The sequence below is a fragment of the Macaca fascicularis genome, chromosome 10, assembly GCF_037993035.2.
Source record: "Macaca fascicularis isolate 582-1 chromosome 10, T2T-MFA8v1.1".
Classification (NCBI taxonomy): domain Eukaryota; kingdom Metazoa; phylum Chordata; class Mammalia; order Primates; family Cercopithecidae; genus Macaca; species Macaca fascicularis.
The window spans coordinates 67,074,247-67,091,657 of record NC_088384.1 but is presented as its reverse complement, the minus strand read 5'-3'; the positions used below and the strand labels follow the sequence as shown (position 1 = coordinate 67,091,657).

Sequence of the window (17,411 nt, the reverse complement as noted above, 5' to 3'; positions counted from 1 at the left end):
CTCATCATACCTGGCGATGGATATGTTTTTAATTAAAACCTGGGCACAAAATTGGGTTGACTATGAATCATTGTGATGCCTGGCCGCTCTCCTGAGACACCCACCATCATTGGTACTGGTTGCTGGCTCTTGACACCGGAGGCCACTTTGTGTACTTAGCAGTTAGAAAGGTGATGTGTGAGGCCCGGCAGCTGTTGGTGTTACAGCTATTGTGTAGGAAACAAAAGCCATTCTGTTCTGTTCCCCAGACTGCCTTTGTATCACTGATACAGGAGCTGTTTCATAAATGAGGTATAATTCTTCACCGGAGAATTTCATTACTGCCCATGTTTCAATGTTAGCTTACACTTCCAACACAGAGGGGAATGTCTGAACATATCTCCTTTTGAAAAGAATCTTGGCTTCTGACCTCTGTCAAGATGCTTGCATTTTAAATCTGTTAACTAGACATGCGATTAGATGCCATCATTACAACACATATGCTTCCCACCTTCCTTGCTCTAGACCACCCAACGTAAGGCTGGCTAAAATGTATTTGCTGTCAGCCTGCCTGTCTTGGAAATTAAGCAGAGTACAGTATACACTGGCACCCAGGTGAACCAGTAGGAACTAGATTTCTCGCACAATTCCTCATGGATCTGTCCTGGGAAATTCTCGTAGAGCAAATCAGAACTGACATTTATTTGAAGAACATGCACTTTTTCACCCAAATGGTACATTCATTATTTTCATTTAGAAAGTATATCAATCTAGGAAGTTTTCAGTAGCATATAAAAAACAAACTGGCCTAAACAATCAAAGAAGTGCAGTGGGCTGTGTCATTCTTCCCAGCCTTCATCCCTCCCTGGGCTGTGTCCTTTACTGTGTGATTTTGAGGTTTCTCCCTCTAAAGGTGAGCGTATTTCCCTAACTCATGGATGTTAGGCTCAGCTACATGACTTGCTTTGGCCAGATTTTAAAAGTATTCCTATTTTCACTTACCTTTCTTGTATTTCTGCCATTGCCATGAGAAGAACAAGCTCTGGCTCCCTTGCATCAGAGAAATGTGAGGCAGGTTTGGAATCTGCAGGTTGGAGCCAGACCCAGCTGAGTCCAACCTAGATCAGCCAACTTCCAGCTGACCCAGAATTGCAAGAGCCAGAATAAGTGACAGTTGTTTTAAGCCAATGCATTTTGAAGTGGTTTGTTTCACAGCACTATTGTGGCAATATCTCACTGATATGTACTGCTTATATAACTGAAGAGTCCAAAGGTAGTATGGGTTTCAGGTAGGGTTTGAAAAGAATGCCTGTTCTGTTTCTCTGTGATTCTCTTGGGGCTTCAACACAGGATGGTTTCCCTCTTGGCATGATGACCATAGCCATTTCAGGCTTCACATTTACACCACATGCCATCCAGAAAACAAGACGGCTTCTCTTCTTCAACTATCATGCAGAAGTCCTGGGCTTCACTCTGATTAGGTTAACTTAGGTCACATGTGTGTCCTGACCCAATTACTGAGGAAAGAGAATGGAGTATGTGACTTGGTTTATGTGGATCCGAGTCCCTCTTGAAAATGGGAGTGAGCCCAATATCTTCCAAAATCTCTGTTGTGCCAACTTAAAGGTGGGAGTTGTAGGGTGGAAATGATGTTGAGAGGTACAAGCAATGTTAATTATGGAGTCTGAAATCTCCCACTTTTGTTTTAAATTTCTATCAATATATTGTTTGGCTCAAGCCATTTTCCTTCCTCCATGTTGCTAGGCTATGTAGAGACAGAGAAATGGGATTTATGCTCTAGATCTGAGATGTTACCTTTAAATGGCAAAGCATATGGCCACACCCATGCCCCTACAGTACTGGAAAGTGGGTGGGAACCCAAATAAGACTTTACCATTATTCTGTCAGACTTCCAACTCCTGGTATCCCAGGATTTTAAGAAAATCCAAAGCAGGTTTGACCTATCAGAATGTGGAGATTTCTGACCCAGAGGATGAAGTTAATGCTGATGTAGTTAACAGCATGGGATGAGGTGATAAGAATATCTTTCCATTGACTTCTGGTCACCATTGTTTCCAATGAGAAGTCAGCTGTAATTCTTGTTACTGTCCAGACACCATAGTAAGCACCAAACAAAAAAGTATGTTGAATCAATGGGTTAAAAATAGAACCAAGATCTTTTGTCATAGATCCCAATGTTCTTCCAAGAATGCTCTATCACTTCTTTGTAAAACTTTACTTTGCACAGTTAATGTACCCCTTGCAGCTTCTGCAGGGAAGTAAATCAAATCAATGACTAATTCAGGCCATTTTTGTAAACATGGACATTAACATGATCACCAGTTACTTTCTGTGATTCTAAGAGGCCTCCCTGACTCTGAAGTATCTGAAAGGTTGAACAACCCTAATTATTTAACACATTTTTGCCATTTAATAAATGTTTGCCATTTTACAAATATTATTGAGCATCTACTGTCCAGAAGATACCGCGTTAAGTAACGTGAGGGACACAGAATTGAACATGAGCTAAAACTTATCTTCAAGTACCCAACTATTATAATTTGTTACTCAAGGTTTCAGGGAAACTGTGGACAGAAGAAAACACTTAGGACCTCTCATGGAACTACAGATTCTCAGGGAGTAGCTTGCCCATCTCCTTGTAGTATCATTTACTGGTGGTCTCTAATCATTGAGGGTCTCCGCTCTGTATGAGACATCTGTCAGCATTAAGACAAAATCTTGAAAACCAGGCATTCTGATGTGACCTAGCTGAGATGTCAGGCATATTCACATATTCATACATTAATTTCTTAAAAATACCTTCCCGTGCATTTCACTGTGGCTGTACATGGGCACTACTGGGTTTGTTTTGGTGGTAATGTCCTGGTTAAATAACTCTACATAATTGGTAATTTGGGGGTATGAACACTGCTACATTTTCTTTGATTCCTTCTTTGTCTTTGTATTTTTTTTCCAGATCAGTTATGCTTTAAACCATACAAACAGAAAACTAACATTGGAACCTAAAATAACTGTCAATGCCAAGATCATTGTGGTCGGTGCGTCCAATGTTGGAATTTCCTTCCTAGAGACATTGGTATTTTGGTGAGTTGTTTTATTCTATTGATTGATTGGTTTTTAAATAATAAAAATTATCTTTCTACATCTGAAGAGAACACCCTCAGAGAACAGACCTGAGATTGTTTGGTACTCCACACACCCTGCCTATGTGGATGAATCAATCAGTGAAAGAATATTCTACATCAGGGTCAGCAAACTATAGCCCTGAGGCCAGGACTGGCTTGCCAAGTGCTTTTGTAAATAAAGCTTTATTGGAACACAGCCACACTCATTTATGTGTTGTCTGTGGCCATTTTTGTGCTACAGTAGCAGATTAGATGGCAGACTCCTCTGCTGAGTAGTTGCAATGGAGACCATATGGCCTTCAGTGCCTGAAATATGTACTGTCTCACCCTTCCCAGAAAAAACCTACTGACCCCTTTTCTAAAGGAATGTTTTCCTTACTGGCCAGATCATAAGAACCACCTGCAGCATTTGTTAAAGATGTAGGTTCTAAGATCCTGCACCCAACTTGCAGAACCTGGACTCCTGGGGAAGGGTCTAGGAATCTGAATGTTAATAGGCACTCCACATAATCAGGCAGGTTTGGGAATGAGTTTTGACTTCATACATTACAGTTTCAGAAATGGCATGTGGGCCAGGACCTTTCTTCAGCCCTTGAATTTTGGATCCCATGGAACAGGTAAAACCCTTCAGGGAATACAGAGGCCTATGCATCTCTTCTGATGCTGTTTTCTCATCCCCCTCAAAGCACTAAACAAGGTTTCCTTTCAGAGCCCATTTTTCTGATGCGTGAGGCTCAGGGATTTGCAGCATCCCCAGTCTCTCTCTCCATCTGCTCATTGAATTGAGCACCTCTTTAATAGAGAACACCCTGGGTTAGGGTCTGAGAACTTGGGATCATGGCCTGGCATCATCAGCACCTAACATGGAGCCATCAGTGTATTGCCTAGCTTCTGTCAAACTCGCTACCTTCATTTATTTTTTTTTAAGTCTCATAGATGTTTTAAAACCCTGACTTTGGGAACCACAGAACCCTGGATTAAGAGTCCAGTTTATCCAAATCTTTTGTTCAGGATCATGTGAAAAACTTTAGCTACCATTCAAAACTACAGGTGCTGAGAGGTAAGCAGGAGATAGGAAAATGAAGCCCACCGTCACTCTTCTGGAAGCCAGCAGAGTTCCTAGCTCAAGACAGGCGGGGCCTTGTGAGGGGCTGGGTAAGAAAATGAACGGAGGAAGTGACCCTCAAAAGGTGTATGTGCCTGGTTAACATGGAGACGAGCTAATCCCAAGTGGTTATTTTGCTCATTTAACATCACATTAACCAGATAAAAAAAGAATTGATTTTTTTCCCTTTCTAGCCAGTTTGTTCAGTTCTCCAGAACATACCCTTAGGTAACTAGAAATAAATTATGTGTCATTATTGAAGTTAGTAACAGAGTTCATGTGCTTTAAATAATGTGGTCAGTCTGCAGCAATATTTCACTGCAAGCATGAAATGATGAGAAGCACCTAGGAATATTCCATTCCCAGGGCATGCCACATTGTAGTCTGAGTGCTTTACTTATTCTGATGGGTCTCTGCCTTGAAAACTTTCGAACAGCAAGTTTTATGCAACCATTTTTGAATGATGAATTATCAAGGTGGAGCTGTGAAATTATAGCAGTTAAGAAGTTATCATAAACAGGTCTTAAATCTTAATTTAGCTATCTACTTAGTCATAATGTTTTGTTTAAATGATTACATTGAGACATATACGAGTAATTTTCTTTTTGTGGAGTCAACTTAGATTTAATAAAGACAAGTATAAATTTTGATGTAAGTATTGGGTTGATTAAATTTCCCAATCAAATAGAGCTTTTTAAAGCATTCTAAAATACTCATAATTCTCTATCATTATTACACAGATTATGTACACTAAAAATAGACTGGTATCAGTTTACGGATCTCTAATCCTTAAGAGAGGAAATAGTTTTCTTATTATTTTTCTCTAATTATCTTAAGTTAGCAATCACCATGGTAACCTACTGCTTATTTTACTTTCCCAGTTTAACTGCCATTTGAATTTAATTTTATACATGATTTGAGCTGAAATGAAGAAATACAGCTTTCACCCAACACTGACCACCAATGAGGATTGAATCTACATTTTGGAAGCAAAATTTAGGAAAATCAGCCTCCTTGTAGTCTTTTTTTGTTTGTTTTTGTTTTTGTTTGGAGAGAGTCTCACTCTGTTGCCCAGGCTGGAGTGTAGTGGAGCAATCTCGGCTCACTACAATCTCTGCCTCCCGCCAGGTTCAAGCGATTCTCTTGCCTCAGCCTCCCAAGTAGCTGGGATTACAGGTGCAAGCCACCATGCCCGGCTAATTTTTGTATTTTCAGTAGAGATTGGGTTTCACCATGTTGGCCAGGCTGGTCTCAAGCTCCTGGCCTCAAGTGACCCACCTGCCTCAGCCTCCCAAAGTGCTAGGATTACAGGCAGGGGCCACTGCACCCGGCTGCCTCCTTGTAGTCTTGAGCTGCATTGTCAGACTCAGCAGGCGCACCATCGTTCCTAGAAAATCCACTTGAGGCTCAGGACAGTAACCTCTTTCTCCAGAAAATCTGGTAATTCTGTCATCTGATGACAAAACAAACACAACTTTCTTCTTGTATTATTTCCATGTAAGAAATTATAAAATACATTTGGTCTTCTCTTCAAGGGACACCAAAAGCTGTTTGTGTAAATTTCTATGCTTTCTTCCCCAAGTGCTGAGGTGCTACTGGGAGAGCTGAAGTACTTTACGCAAACTCACTACCTAATATACCCTAGGATGTAAGCTCCATGTGATGAGGGAATACTGCGCTAGTGTTCTGACTTGTTTTTAAAGTATGCTATTTTATCTGCTGGCTGTGTGCAGTTAATCTGCACAGACACATCTCCTTGTCTGTGGTTGTCAGGCCTGAGTCCTGCGTCTTGTCTTTCCTAGGGGGAGCCTCTTGGGCCCTCCAGCACCGGGAGACATGCGTGGCAGGCGTTTTCCTGGGGACACACTCCAGCATCCCAGTCTTTTACTTCTCCTGCTGTCCTCCGTGCCTTCCTGTTGTTGGCCCTAGTGATCCCCAGCAAAGCCTAGGAGCCAACGGCCCTCAGAGGCTTCTACAGTCTCCCTCAGCCCTGCGGGAGGCCTCCAGGGGTGGAGATGGGCAGGGGCGTAGAGTCATTCAGGGTGGGGTGGGCTCAGCTCATTGGTTCCCTTCCCCCTTGTCTTGTCCACTTGGCCTCTGAAGGGAGCCCAGGAGGAAAGGACCCAGGCTTCTTTCCTGTCTCCTGCCCGGCGGGCGCAGGAGCGTGCACGTTTGTGGCAAGGATCAGGAGCTGGGCAGGGCAAGGCAAGGGCAATGGGGTGGTTCTCTTGCATTGCAGGGCATAGAGGAAGAAAATGTCGGCTTGTACTATGGGGTAGAGGGCCGTGAATTGGAGGGGAAAAGACAGATCTTAAGACATTCACTGTGAGATTATGTGTGTTCTTCATAATGCCCAAGACATTTAAGTGATACACTTGGATTATTTTTCAATGACTGTTCTTGTGATTGGTGGGTTTGTTCATTTGGCCGCCCTGTTCTTTGGGACTGAAAGTTCCTAGCTCGGACACTGCAGATGTCACGTGTGCGTTCTCCTTCTCAGCACTTCCATTATGAAGACTCTGTAAAACCTCCAAGCACTGGAGAAAGCAGAAAGAACTTGGCTGCAGCCATTAGCCCACCTCTGCTGCCAAGAAGTGCTGTGGCCCTGAGGGAGGTACTGTCCTCATCTGTGCCGAAGGAGAGTCCCAGCAGGGGCTCCCAGGTCCTGCCAGCCCGAAGGCACCACCACGGTAGAAACTCCACAAACCCTATGAGGGTGAGATCTGTAAAGTGAACTCACTATAAAGTGAACTTCCACCGAGTCTAGCATCACTGAACTCCTCAAATGCAGTGCTTTGACTATTTCAGGTTTCCACAAAGATACTCCAGAATCTTTTTTTTAAAGTATATAAATGCTATAGCAAAATAGAAGAAAAAAAAAAAAAAGAAGAGGAGGAGGAGCCGGAACCAGGTGTATGCACCTCTCTCCATCCTTTCACTCCTGGTGTGACACGTGGACCAGCAGCATTGACATCACCTGTGAGTTCGTCAGAAATGCAGAACCTCAGGCCCTGCCCCAGACAGTGTCCCAAACAGGCGTTTTTTCCAGAATGATGCAGAACAGCACCTTGACTGTCTCCTGGGCCTGCGTTCATGGAGCTGAGGCAGTTGCTCTCCTCTTCTGTTTCAGCACATGAGTCTCTATGCTTCAGTGTTTTGTAGTATTTACTCCTAATTACGGGGAAGTTCCTTTTTAATCCATTATTTTTAACTCTTTCCTAATTTAATCCTGACGTAAAGAATCTTTTGAAGAGCCTGTAATGGCACTAGAAAAATGCTTACAAGAGTCATGGATGAGAATGACTGAAAGCAGCCCAGCCTGTGTCCCCGCGACCCTCCGTGTGACTAGAACACTGATTCGCAGGAAGCACTGGTTGGTGGGCACTGGAAAGCCCGGGTTCCCCTTGTCTTCCATTTCCACCACTGAGAAGAGTTTTCTTGAAAACCAACCAAATCATCCCAGCAAAAGAGGCAACCTCAGACTTTCAGCCTAGACATTGATCCCCTCATCTGGTTGAATGTGTCGAGGTGACTAAGAATAGCTTGGACCAAGCAGGGCATGTTTTTAAAGCTGCAATTGTGGCAATGACCACAACTCCTGTTATCGGGTCGTGCAGTTCCGCACAATATCCGGCACAGCTGTGGGCTCTGGCAGCAGCCAGCCTAGCGCTGGCGGCTTAATTAGGCTTTTTATCTTTACATTTGTCTGAGGACATCTGAAACCTTCAGTGTGGCCTGTCACTAATTAGGTGACTAATTAAATAGTCAGTGCTTCCTTGCTGATCTCAGAGCTCAACCGCAATGGACAGGTTTGTGACTGTGACTGCCTGTCCTCTCGGTCTCTGCACGTGTGCTCCTCGCAATTGCCCTGTTCATTGCCCTGTGCTAAGACGGCATGGGAGTGAGGCCCAGGGCACGTGCAGGGCCGCCCTCCAATGTGCCCAGGCAGCAGGCAGCACGGACATCCACAGCGGGGGCGTACAGGAGACGGACATCCACGGGGCATACAGGACATCAGGTCTGGTGCAGAGGCTGGTCTGGTGGCCAGAGCAAAGGGGATGGTGGAAGGAGCTTTATGTGTCAGGTACAAGAGTCTCATTCTCCCCAAGCAGCAAGACTTGACATTCTGCCATCGGAGAATAATGATCCAGAACGCACCCTGGTGTCACTAATCACAATGGGGTTTCCTATTTGACTCCAATATTTAAATGTAATTAATGTTAAATAAAAGCACCTCCATTTACTGAAATTATCCACCCCTGCTTGTTTCAAGGTAACTTATCTCCTCATACCCACATTAGAGACTCCCAGAACAAAAGCAAAGCAATCCACTTTGAGCAACCTTAGGCCTTTTCGATGGGGCAAGGTCAGCTTATTGTCCTTTTTTTGTGGGTGCTTTGTGATTCTTTGGCATCAAGGGTAAGTAGGAAATGCATTTTTCATGATCACACACAGCACAAACCATGTACCTGGATCTGAGTCGTACACCCGCCTCCTCAGTCTTCATCATTTGTTATTGGATGATTTTCAAATAATCACATTGGTACCTGTCTTGGTTTGCATTCTTTCAAACCAAGCTGAAAACAAAGCATTTGGATACAAGTAGCTGATTTGGGAGTGATCCTAGGGAACTGCCTGAGAGCAGGGCCATGTGACAGGGAAGTGAGGACAGCCACAAAGCCAAAAGACACCCTTGTCGGTGGGTCCCCACTGTGGACAACTGAGGTCAGAGAATGGCCTTGGGCAGAGGCAGGCAGACAGGAGACCCTTTTTCAGGTGAGCAGGTGGGCCAGGGTGAGGTGAGTGGGCCTCAACACTGTCTCTGGAGTGCCCTTACGGTCCCTTCGTTTGCTAAGTTTGTTCGGTTCTTCCTTGTTAATATTCTTGAAGTTGCCTTTTACTGAAACTTGGGCATAGACGATGATGGAGAAGAAGCTGTGTGGAGAGGTTTTTGTGGGTTTCTTGCAGTTCTAAAGAGGATGCAGGTGTACTACCAGAAAGTTTTGCTGGAAAAGAGATGGCATTTAAGGACCTTGTCTTGGCAAATACTTTATTTCTACTTTGGGATGGAGTTAAGGTTAGAATCAGTAGTTTTCAAAACATGGTCTGTGGCCCAACACCATCAGCATTGCCTGGGAAGCTGTCGGAGGTGGGGATACTCAGGCCCCACTCTCCAGGGACTGAATCCAAAACCTGGGGGTAGGGCCAGGCTCTGCTTTCCCAGCCCTGCAGGGGAGGTGGCAGGTCAAGGAAGTCAGAAGCGAGGAGTGGAGAGGGCCCAGGAGAATGATTCCAATACCCAGAACTTCAGTCTCCTCACCTGTGCTGCAGGGAAGGCATCCAGAATTCCCTCCTCACACACCGGCCTGAGCATTCAGTCAGGTAGCAAATGTCAAGCATCTGTCCAAAGGCCTAGTGCTGACACTTGTTAGACAGACACCTCCCCAGTAAGTAAATTTGCATGTCTAGACCCCCATGGAAGCCTGCATTGACTTTCAAAGGCGGGAAGTGACTGGGGAGCTGGAGTGTCCTCTATGTGGAGGACGCCCTCTTCCCTGAGGACTGAGCCGGAGGTGTTTCCAACCTGCAGCTGCATCTGACTCCTGGTGAGACATTCCCTGGAGTCTGCAGAACATCCTCCTAAGAGATTCATGTCTCTCAGATATTTAATGGGATCATACACTTCCTTCATAGAAACTTACATTAAACTCCACCCTCCTTTCTTGAGACTCCCAAACGCTCAGGAGCCTCTCAGTTTTCTCCTCCTTGAACAGAGCCTCTCAAAGTGCCATCCCCGGCCCGCCAGCATGGACAAAACTTGGGAACTGTTGGAAATGCAGATTTTCAGGCCCCACCCAGACCTCCTGCATCAGAAACTCTGGGAATCAGGCCCAGCAATGTGTGTCTTCACGAGACCTGCAGGGACTCACTCAGTCAATGCCACTAGGCCAATAGGCCAATGTGGTCTTTGCCCTTCCTGCCCCATCCTCCCATCCCCACTTTTTTTCATGGGCAGCCTCACTCCCAAAAAAGCAAAAGGCATCGTACACCTTCAGCTACGCACCCTCTCCCACTTCGTCAGCTCTGCATCCGCCAGTCACTTACTTTCCTCCCTGCGGAGGGAGGATTAGGGCCGTAACACCCATGCATTTGAATTCTTTTATCTTGGCACACATAAAATGACGTACAAGAGGACTGAAGGAATAAGGACATGTCAAACTGCCCCCGACTTATAGCATTTGATGTTGGGTAGAAATTTGGAAGGGAAGCCCAGAAAGAGCCCTGCCTGGAAACACAGGCATGAGGGCCCTCCAGTAGAGGTGACAGGTGGTCCTCGTTGCTGGGGAGTGGGAGGACCGTGAGCCTCTGTGTGAGACCCAGAGCAGGCAAAGCCATCTATGGAGCAGGTGGCTTGTGGAGACCAGGTTTCTCGCTAATTGTACTTCTCTGAAGATAATGCCTTTCAAACAGATAATCCAACACTACCAGTATAGTAAGACATGGGGGCCTGAAAAAAAAGGTTTGAATTCTCCTTTTTATTTTAAGACCTTGTGGTGGAGGAAAATGTTGTGAATCACCTTGAGATTTTAGGGTTAATATTAAGTAACTGTTTCTATAAGCAACAGATTGCAAAAGTTCCAGGCTCTACAATTCTGCACATCACAGCCACTTGGATAGGGATGGGGAAGGTTGTACAAATATAGTTTCCTGGGACCCTGTTCCTGGCCTGAGGTGGGTTTCAGGAATATGTACAATATTTTTAATAGAATCCCCAGGTAATTCCGACATGCAGGTGGGTTTAGGAGCCATTTATGTAGACATTTGCTCAAAATTGGCAGTCTCATCTATAAGGAAACCTATTTCCCCCGTAATTGCTCATTGTAACTAACTTGTATTTATGGGTTTGTTTTCCAAACCACATTTTCTAATTCCTAGCAAATCATATAACTTCTAAGTCACATCATTACTTTAGGGCTTGCAGGGCCTAATTTTTAAGTTATTATTAGCATTATATAGTTGAACCCACATTCATAGTATTAGCATGCTAAACTGGACCTAGCAGAAAGCATTTCGCGAAGTCTCATGCTTAAACTGTCACCATTAAGAAGGAAGGCCCAAGAAGAAACCTGCCCATGTGGTATTAATAAAGCCTTGCTAATAGCCAGCCTTTGCCCAAAACATAAAGCTCTTCTTCATCCTCCCCCACCAGAAGTGATTCCACTCGAGTTTGAATTCCCATAACGCTCCATGATTCCATCCTTAAGGAACAAATTGATTTGTGTTTTGTATTTTGCCATCTCTCATGTGCAAGGGCTTTCTGGCTTGTCTTTGATAGCTGCCATCTTGGTATTTACATCTGGTATGTGCTCAGTATATATAAACCTATGCTTAAAATGTAAATGTATAATGGTTTTACTTCATAGACATAGATAAAAACATCATTAATCATTTCCCCTAGATTATAAAGGAAAACTCAATTTCATTTTAATCTGTTTTGCCAGAACTCCCAAATTTTATTCTTATCTTTTCAATTGGCATTTTCATTTTTTCAGTAAGGATTTCTGTGTTTCTTTTGTGATACATAAGTGTTTTATCTGAGATCCTGAACGTCTGCCTAGCCCCTTATCCTGGCCACTACGCCTCTCCCCTGCCAGGTCCCTGAGGACTCCAGAGAGCACCCAGGGCCCTCCAGGCAGACACTTCTACCTTAGTGTCGGGTCCAGTGTTGAGTCACACCCAGACTCAGGGTACCTTACGAGACTTATTCCTTGCCCCATTTCTCCACGTCCCATCCTGATTCCTACAGGAGCTCCAGGACCAGGGAGCTCTGACCCACCACCCAAGGTGGAGCCGGGCAAGATGGCACTCAAGAGAAGAGAGAAGTAGGGTCAGGGAGAGAGGTGTTAAGTTCTGTCTTACCCCACGAACTGCCCACTCCCTTCTGGATGTGCTCAGAATCCTCCATCCCATGCCTCCTCTATGGATCTCTCTCTTCGGTCTCCCCCTGGAGGTCAGAGTGTGTCATGACCGACAACTTTGTGGCCATGGATGCAGCTGCCGTTTAATTTTTACTAACAACAAAAATGAATTGAGTACTATTAACACACTCAAACACACACCCCATAACTCCTTAATATCATCTGATACCAGTCCGTGTTCAGTTTTCCCAGTGGTCTTAAAATTGTTCTTTTACAGTTAGTTGGTTTGGATAAGGATGCAAACCAGGTCCAAATATTGCATTTGGTTAATGTGCCCCTGAAATCCTTTTAAATACTTAACAATCTCCTGCATCTTTCCCGTTTTCTTAAATTTATTTTATTGTTAGGTTCTTGCATGTTAGAGAATTTATGATGAAATAATACAATGTGTGACGTTTACTTCAACCACAACAAACAGTGTTGGTGAGTATTTTAAAAGCAGCACAATGTTAGTAATTGCTAAGCTTCTTTCACCTCGTGTATATTTAAAATCCTCCAAAATAAAAAGTTTTTTAAAAGTAAAAAAATTAAATTAATGGCTCAGGACCTTGACCAAAAGTCTCTTATGATTTACACAGAAAAAAAATATTGCTAAAGAAAGTTAAATTATTTCAGGGAAAAACTGGTAGATTCTCTTAATCTGCTGTGTACTTACAATAAATATTTTGTGAGGATTTGTTTTGCCTCTAATATTGGAAGTTCACAGAGCTCCCAACTTTTAAACTCCATCTATAGTATTTTATGGCATGTGTTGTTGTTAAGACTGAATTAAATCTGAGTTATTTTTTAACTAGTAGAATATGTAGATAGGTGACATATCTATCACAAGCTAGGATTTATTTTCATTTGGCAAATATTTTTGTCACGTTTTGAACCATTCAGAAAGCAGAGGTTTTAGTAAATTAAATTGAAACATTTAGATCGATGTGGGGTAATAATTTTTTCTCTACATTATCTATTTGTTCAAATAACAGCATTAATTAAAGCAGTTAATTAAATCACTTGCTTTGGTTGCCTTTGCTATGCCTGCACCCTGCAGACGCACACAGACAAAATCAGCTAGAAAATAACTAGCGATCGCCTAGCGGGCTGACATGTATCTACTGCCCAGAAGGGTAAGCACCATGAAAAGTTTTATGTTTCTTTTATCATGTTCACAATAAATTGGCAATGTGACCCTCTTTATTTGAAGGATAAGGATGTTTAGACCTAATTTTGTAGCTGTCCTCCTGAAGCATGGAATGAAACACAATACCTTTTACTTATTTCCCTGGATACCCTAATCCCTCCCTGCTTTACAAGTATCTTTGAGCTGTTCCTCCCTTTGTATCCACAGCAACGTGAAATCCCCACTGGAATTATTTGCTGTGAAAATGCAGGTGCCCTTGTTTAATGTTTCATTGGCTTGAGCACTTAACTTGGAACTTTTTTTTTTTTTTTCATGATATGGTGACCTTTGATTTTGGAGCTGAAGGCTCACAGTGATGTTAGATATTGTTTATATACATTAAGCCAACACCATTAGATCTGAGTTTATCTGTGGTTCTGCTGTTCCTGCCATTTCATCAAATGCATGCCCAAACCCAAGCTGTACTCCGTGACCCACTGTTCTATTTGAAGGAACTTTTTGAATATTCATAGGCGATCAAATTCAAAATCAGTCTATTAGAATTATGTATTATAAACGTCATGATTTTAGACCAATACTCTTACATAGTTACAAATTTAAGAAATTAAATATTTAGACATTGCTAAATCGGATTATAGAGAGAACCATCACAGCAAAAATATGAGGTTGGAGAAAGAAATGAAAATGCTGGTGATATTTTCATATGAAGTCATGAAAGGGCAGGGAACCTTCCCTGAATAGCAAGGAGGCTGATGTTACAAAGAAGGTTGGGGAAGTTTGGTTAGGCCCAACCGGAAGGATGTTTATGCCACGCTAGGGAATTTGGACTGAATAGTTTGGTAATCAAAACACTTACCATTTATTGAAAATGCACTATGTAGCAGGCAATATTTTAAGCATTTTACAGACAATGATTCATTTAATCTTCACAGAACCCCTAAGAAGCATTAGGTTCTAGAGCCACAGAGAGGTCAAATAACTTGCAAAGGTAAAAAACCTAGAAGTGCTAGAGCTGGGAGTCACGCTGAGGCAGTCCAATTTCTGAGACCGGGATCTTAACGAGTCTGTTCTGCAGCTACCTTGGTAAAATCCTTACCAAGAACAAAGGTAGGGATTTTAAAGCCAGAAACCGTAGAGATTTTATTTAATTTAAAAAGAGGTTTCCAGTAGCTGTGTGGAAGATGGGCAGAAGAGAGAGACTCATGCCAGAGAGACAAACCCTCTAGACAAAATGGTGAACTAAGGCAGTGTGTTATAGGAGGGGCGGGTTGCAGGGGCGTTCGAGAGATGCGGACAAGGTCAAAGTGATTGGACACGGTGGCCAATGTGGGTAGTGGGAAGGAGCCTGAGACTGGCTTCAAAATTCCTAGCTCGAGAGGTGGTTAGTTGGCCGAAGCTTTGACGGAGATAGAGGAGGAGTGGGATGAGGTGACCAAGAGCTTTGTTTGGGCATATACTAAATTTGAGATCCCCCTGGAGCATGCCAGTTAGGGCCGATAGGCATTTAGAAATTAGATTTAGAGCTTAGAAGAATCACTGTAGTATAGTACATTGTAGTAAATGTGTAAGAGGAAGTCCTGGTGGTGGATAACATCATCCACAGAAATAGGCATGAAGCTTGGGAAACTTGGTTAGGGAGAAATGGACAAAGGAGGAGGAGCTGGTAAAAAAGCAGTCATGAAAGGGAGCCTCAATTTAGACCTAATTTCGTCCCAGACAGGAGGTTCTGTGGTGACAGCTCCTGGGGGAGGCCTCCTGCATGGTCCCAGCCCTCACTGTTTCCTCCACCCCTGCTCCTTTAGGCCCAGGATCAGTGATGGCACCCACTGCTGCTACACAGCAGTAACCCTGCATACACAGCTGCCTTCATTCAGTAACACCTTGTGGAGTCCGCCATTTTTTTTTTTTTTTTTTTTTTGGCCTGGATCCTGATTAATAAGGATCTTCTCGTATCCCCACCTCATTCTTCCTCCATGAGTCAACGAAAATAGAGACCTCTAGTTGCCTCCCAGTATTCATTCTGCACTTGGTGACAAAACCCTGGGAACTGTGGTTCTTGGAAACATCACTGTGTTTTCTTCGAAAAACTACATTTTCCAGACTCCCTGCTGCTCCCTGGCCATGTCACTGAGTTCTGGCTAGGTAAGCAGAAACGTGAGACTTTCAGGAAGGCTCCTTAATAGGCAGCCCTCTATGCCCAGTTCTCCTTCCTCTGCCTGTAATGTGGCTGTGATGGCTGGAGCTCCAGGAGCCACCTTGAACCCGAGGTGACCCTGAAAATGGAAACCACACATGGAGAAGCGGAGAAGCAGGTCATGGGCCCAGCTGACTCCGTGGATCTGTCCTATCAGCACGAGGCTGGTGATGTCCAGGTGTCTTAAGTATAGTTTTAAGAGAAATTTGCTCTCAGAGGGATTGAGAGAGAGAGAAGAGGAACTTGAAGAGGAGACAGGGTTAACGGGGAAACACGTCTCTTCTGACTCAGGGGAATGGAAGAATGCTCTAAATATGGTAAGAAGGAAACATAAAAATGCCTGGTGACCAGTCTTCATTTTCTTTATGACATAGGGGATGTGCTCACCTGAGGATGAGGAAGGGGGATAGTAGGGATAACGAGGGGTTACAGTAGAGAACTTGAAGGCTGGAGAAAGGCCCAGAATAGCAACAATGAAGAATGCAAAAAGATTTTAACTTGGGCTAAAGAAAAAGAGTGGAAACCTGTTTTTTAATGTATTAAAATTCAAAAAATGCCTCTATCCCCCCCAAAATTTTTGTACTATATCATGATAGATTAGGTTTTTTTTAAACTACTTTGTTTTTTGGGGGAAATTTTAAATTGTACAACGGCATAATTTAGGATAATGCAGTGTGGTAGTTTGGTAATTTATAAATCATTTGATTCATGTTGTTCAGTAATTCAAATGATTCAAAACCAAAGGGATTGTCTTTGTAGTAAAAGATGTAGCTGGATAATTATTAAGCCTTCTATTTACATAGAGATGTAAAAAAGGCCTATATATAACTATTATTGGTATAACATAAACCACATTTCTATCACATAACACCCAAAGCTGGGATAAATTTTAACTGCATGTGAGTATAAACACTGATTATTATTAGCATTTTCCATTAAATGGTAATAAATCAGAGACAAGTAATCAGTGTGCATTTGTAGACTGTCAGCCATAAGTAGCTGGGTTAATTGTGACCTTTATGTTATTTGAAGATATTCAAATTTTTTATTCTTATTATTAGAGGATAAGATGCGCTCAGTTTTCTTCTTATCAAATAAGAATATTCATTCTTAAATGACACTCATCCTTAGAGACTTTAGAGCAAAACCTCTCATAATATTGAGCTATTTTTAAATGTCAGGTTCAGTTGAGTTTATTGCATTTCTGGCCTGAGCCATCACCAAAAGTCTCCTGCTTTTAGTGCTACTTAACAGATTGTCAGTAAATTGATAGCAGTTCCACATTTGGAACATTTCCAATCTTCTCATGGGAAAGGAGGGCAGGTGTTTCTCTCTGACTTGGTGAAGGCTTCTTTCTTGGCATTTGGTTGATTGAAGGGGAGGTGTGAACTAAGAAGAGATTTTAGAAAAAAAAAAATCTCATCAGCATGAACCCTATGAAAAGATCAGCTCACCATAAAATTTTACTGACTTTAACTAGGGGGTGGCTTTTGCAGCAAGAGCATCTTAAATCCTGATGGACAAACATGGAGTGAGCCTTGAGCATGTGAGTTCTTCAGAGGCCTCTACTCAGGTGCACTTTACCTGTAGAACTGGTTAGAGGGAGTACTGTGGGTGCCTGGAGCAGGGCACTGCCTGAGGCCAGCAGGCCTGGCTTTCATAGCTGGCACTGCTTATGAGCTTTGTAACCTTGAACAAATTACTTACCATTTCCAACCTTGATTTTCTTACATATGAAATGTGGATTAGAAAAAGCAGCCTCTCCCCTACCCCCAGCATAAATTGTGTAGAAGATTAATCTCTATGTGAATGCCTATGAATGTGCCTTGGGCTCTGGAAAGCCGGATGCAAATATAAAGCAATTTTGCTCTTAAAAAGG

At 43.1% G+C, this 17,411-nt stretch overlaps 1 protein-coding gene across 3 annotated transcripts in view; it reads left to right on the top strand.

The window, feature by feature from the left end:
- CFAP61 (cilia and flagella associated protein 61) overlaps positions 1-17,411 on the top strand; it is a 293,282-nt gene that overhangs the window by 162,458 nt on the left and 113,413 nt on the right. For all 3 annotated transcript variants that reach the window (XM_074004665.1, XM_074004666.1, XM_005568227.4), the window contains exon 18: positions 2,957-3,084. In XM_074004665.1, coding sequence (XP_073860766.1) covers positions 2,957-3,084 — 128 coding nt within the window. The remainder of the gene's footprint in view (positions 1-2,956; positions 3,085-17,411) is intronic.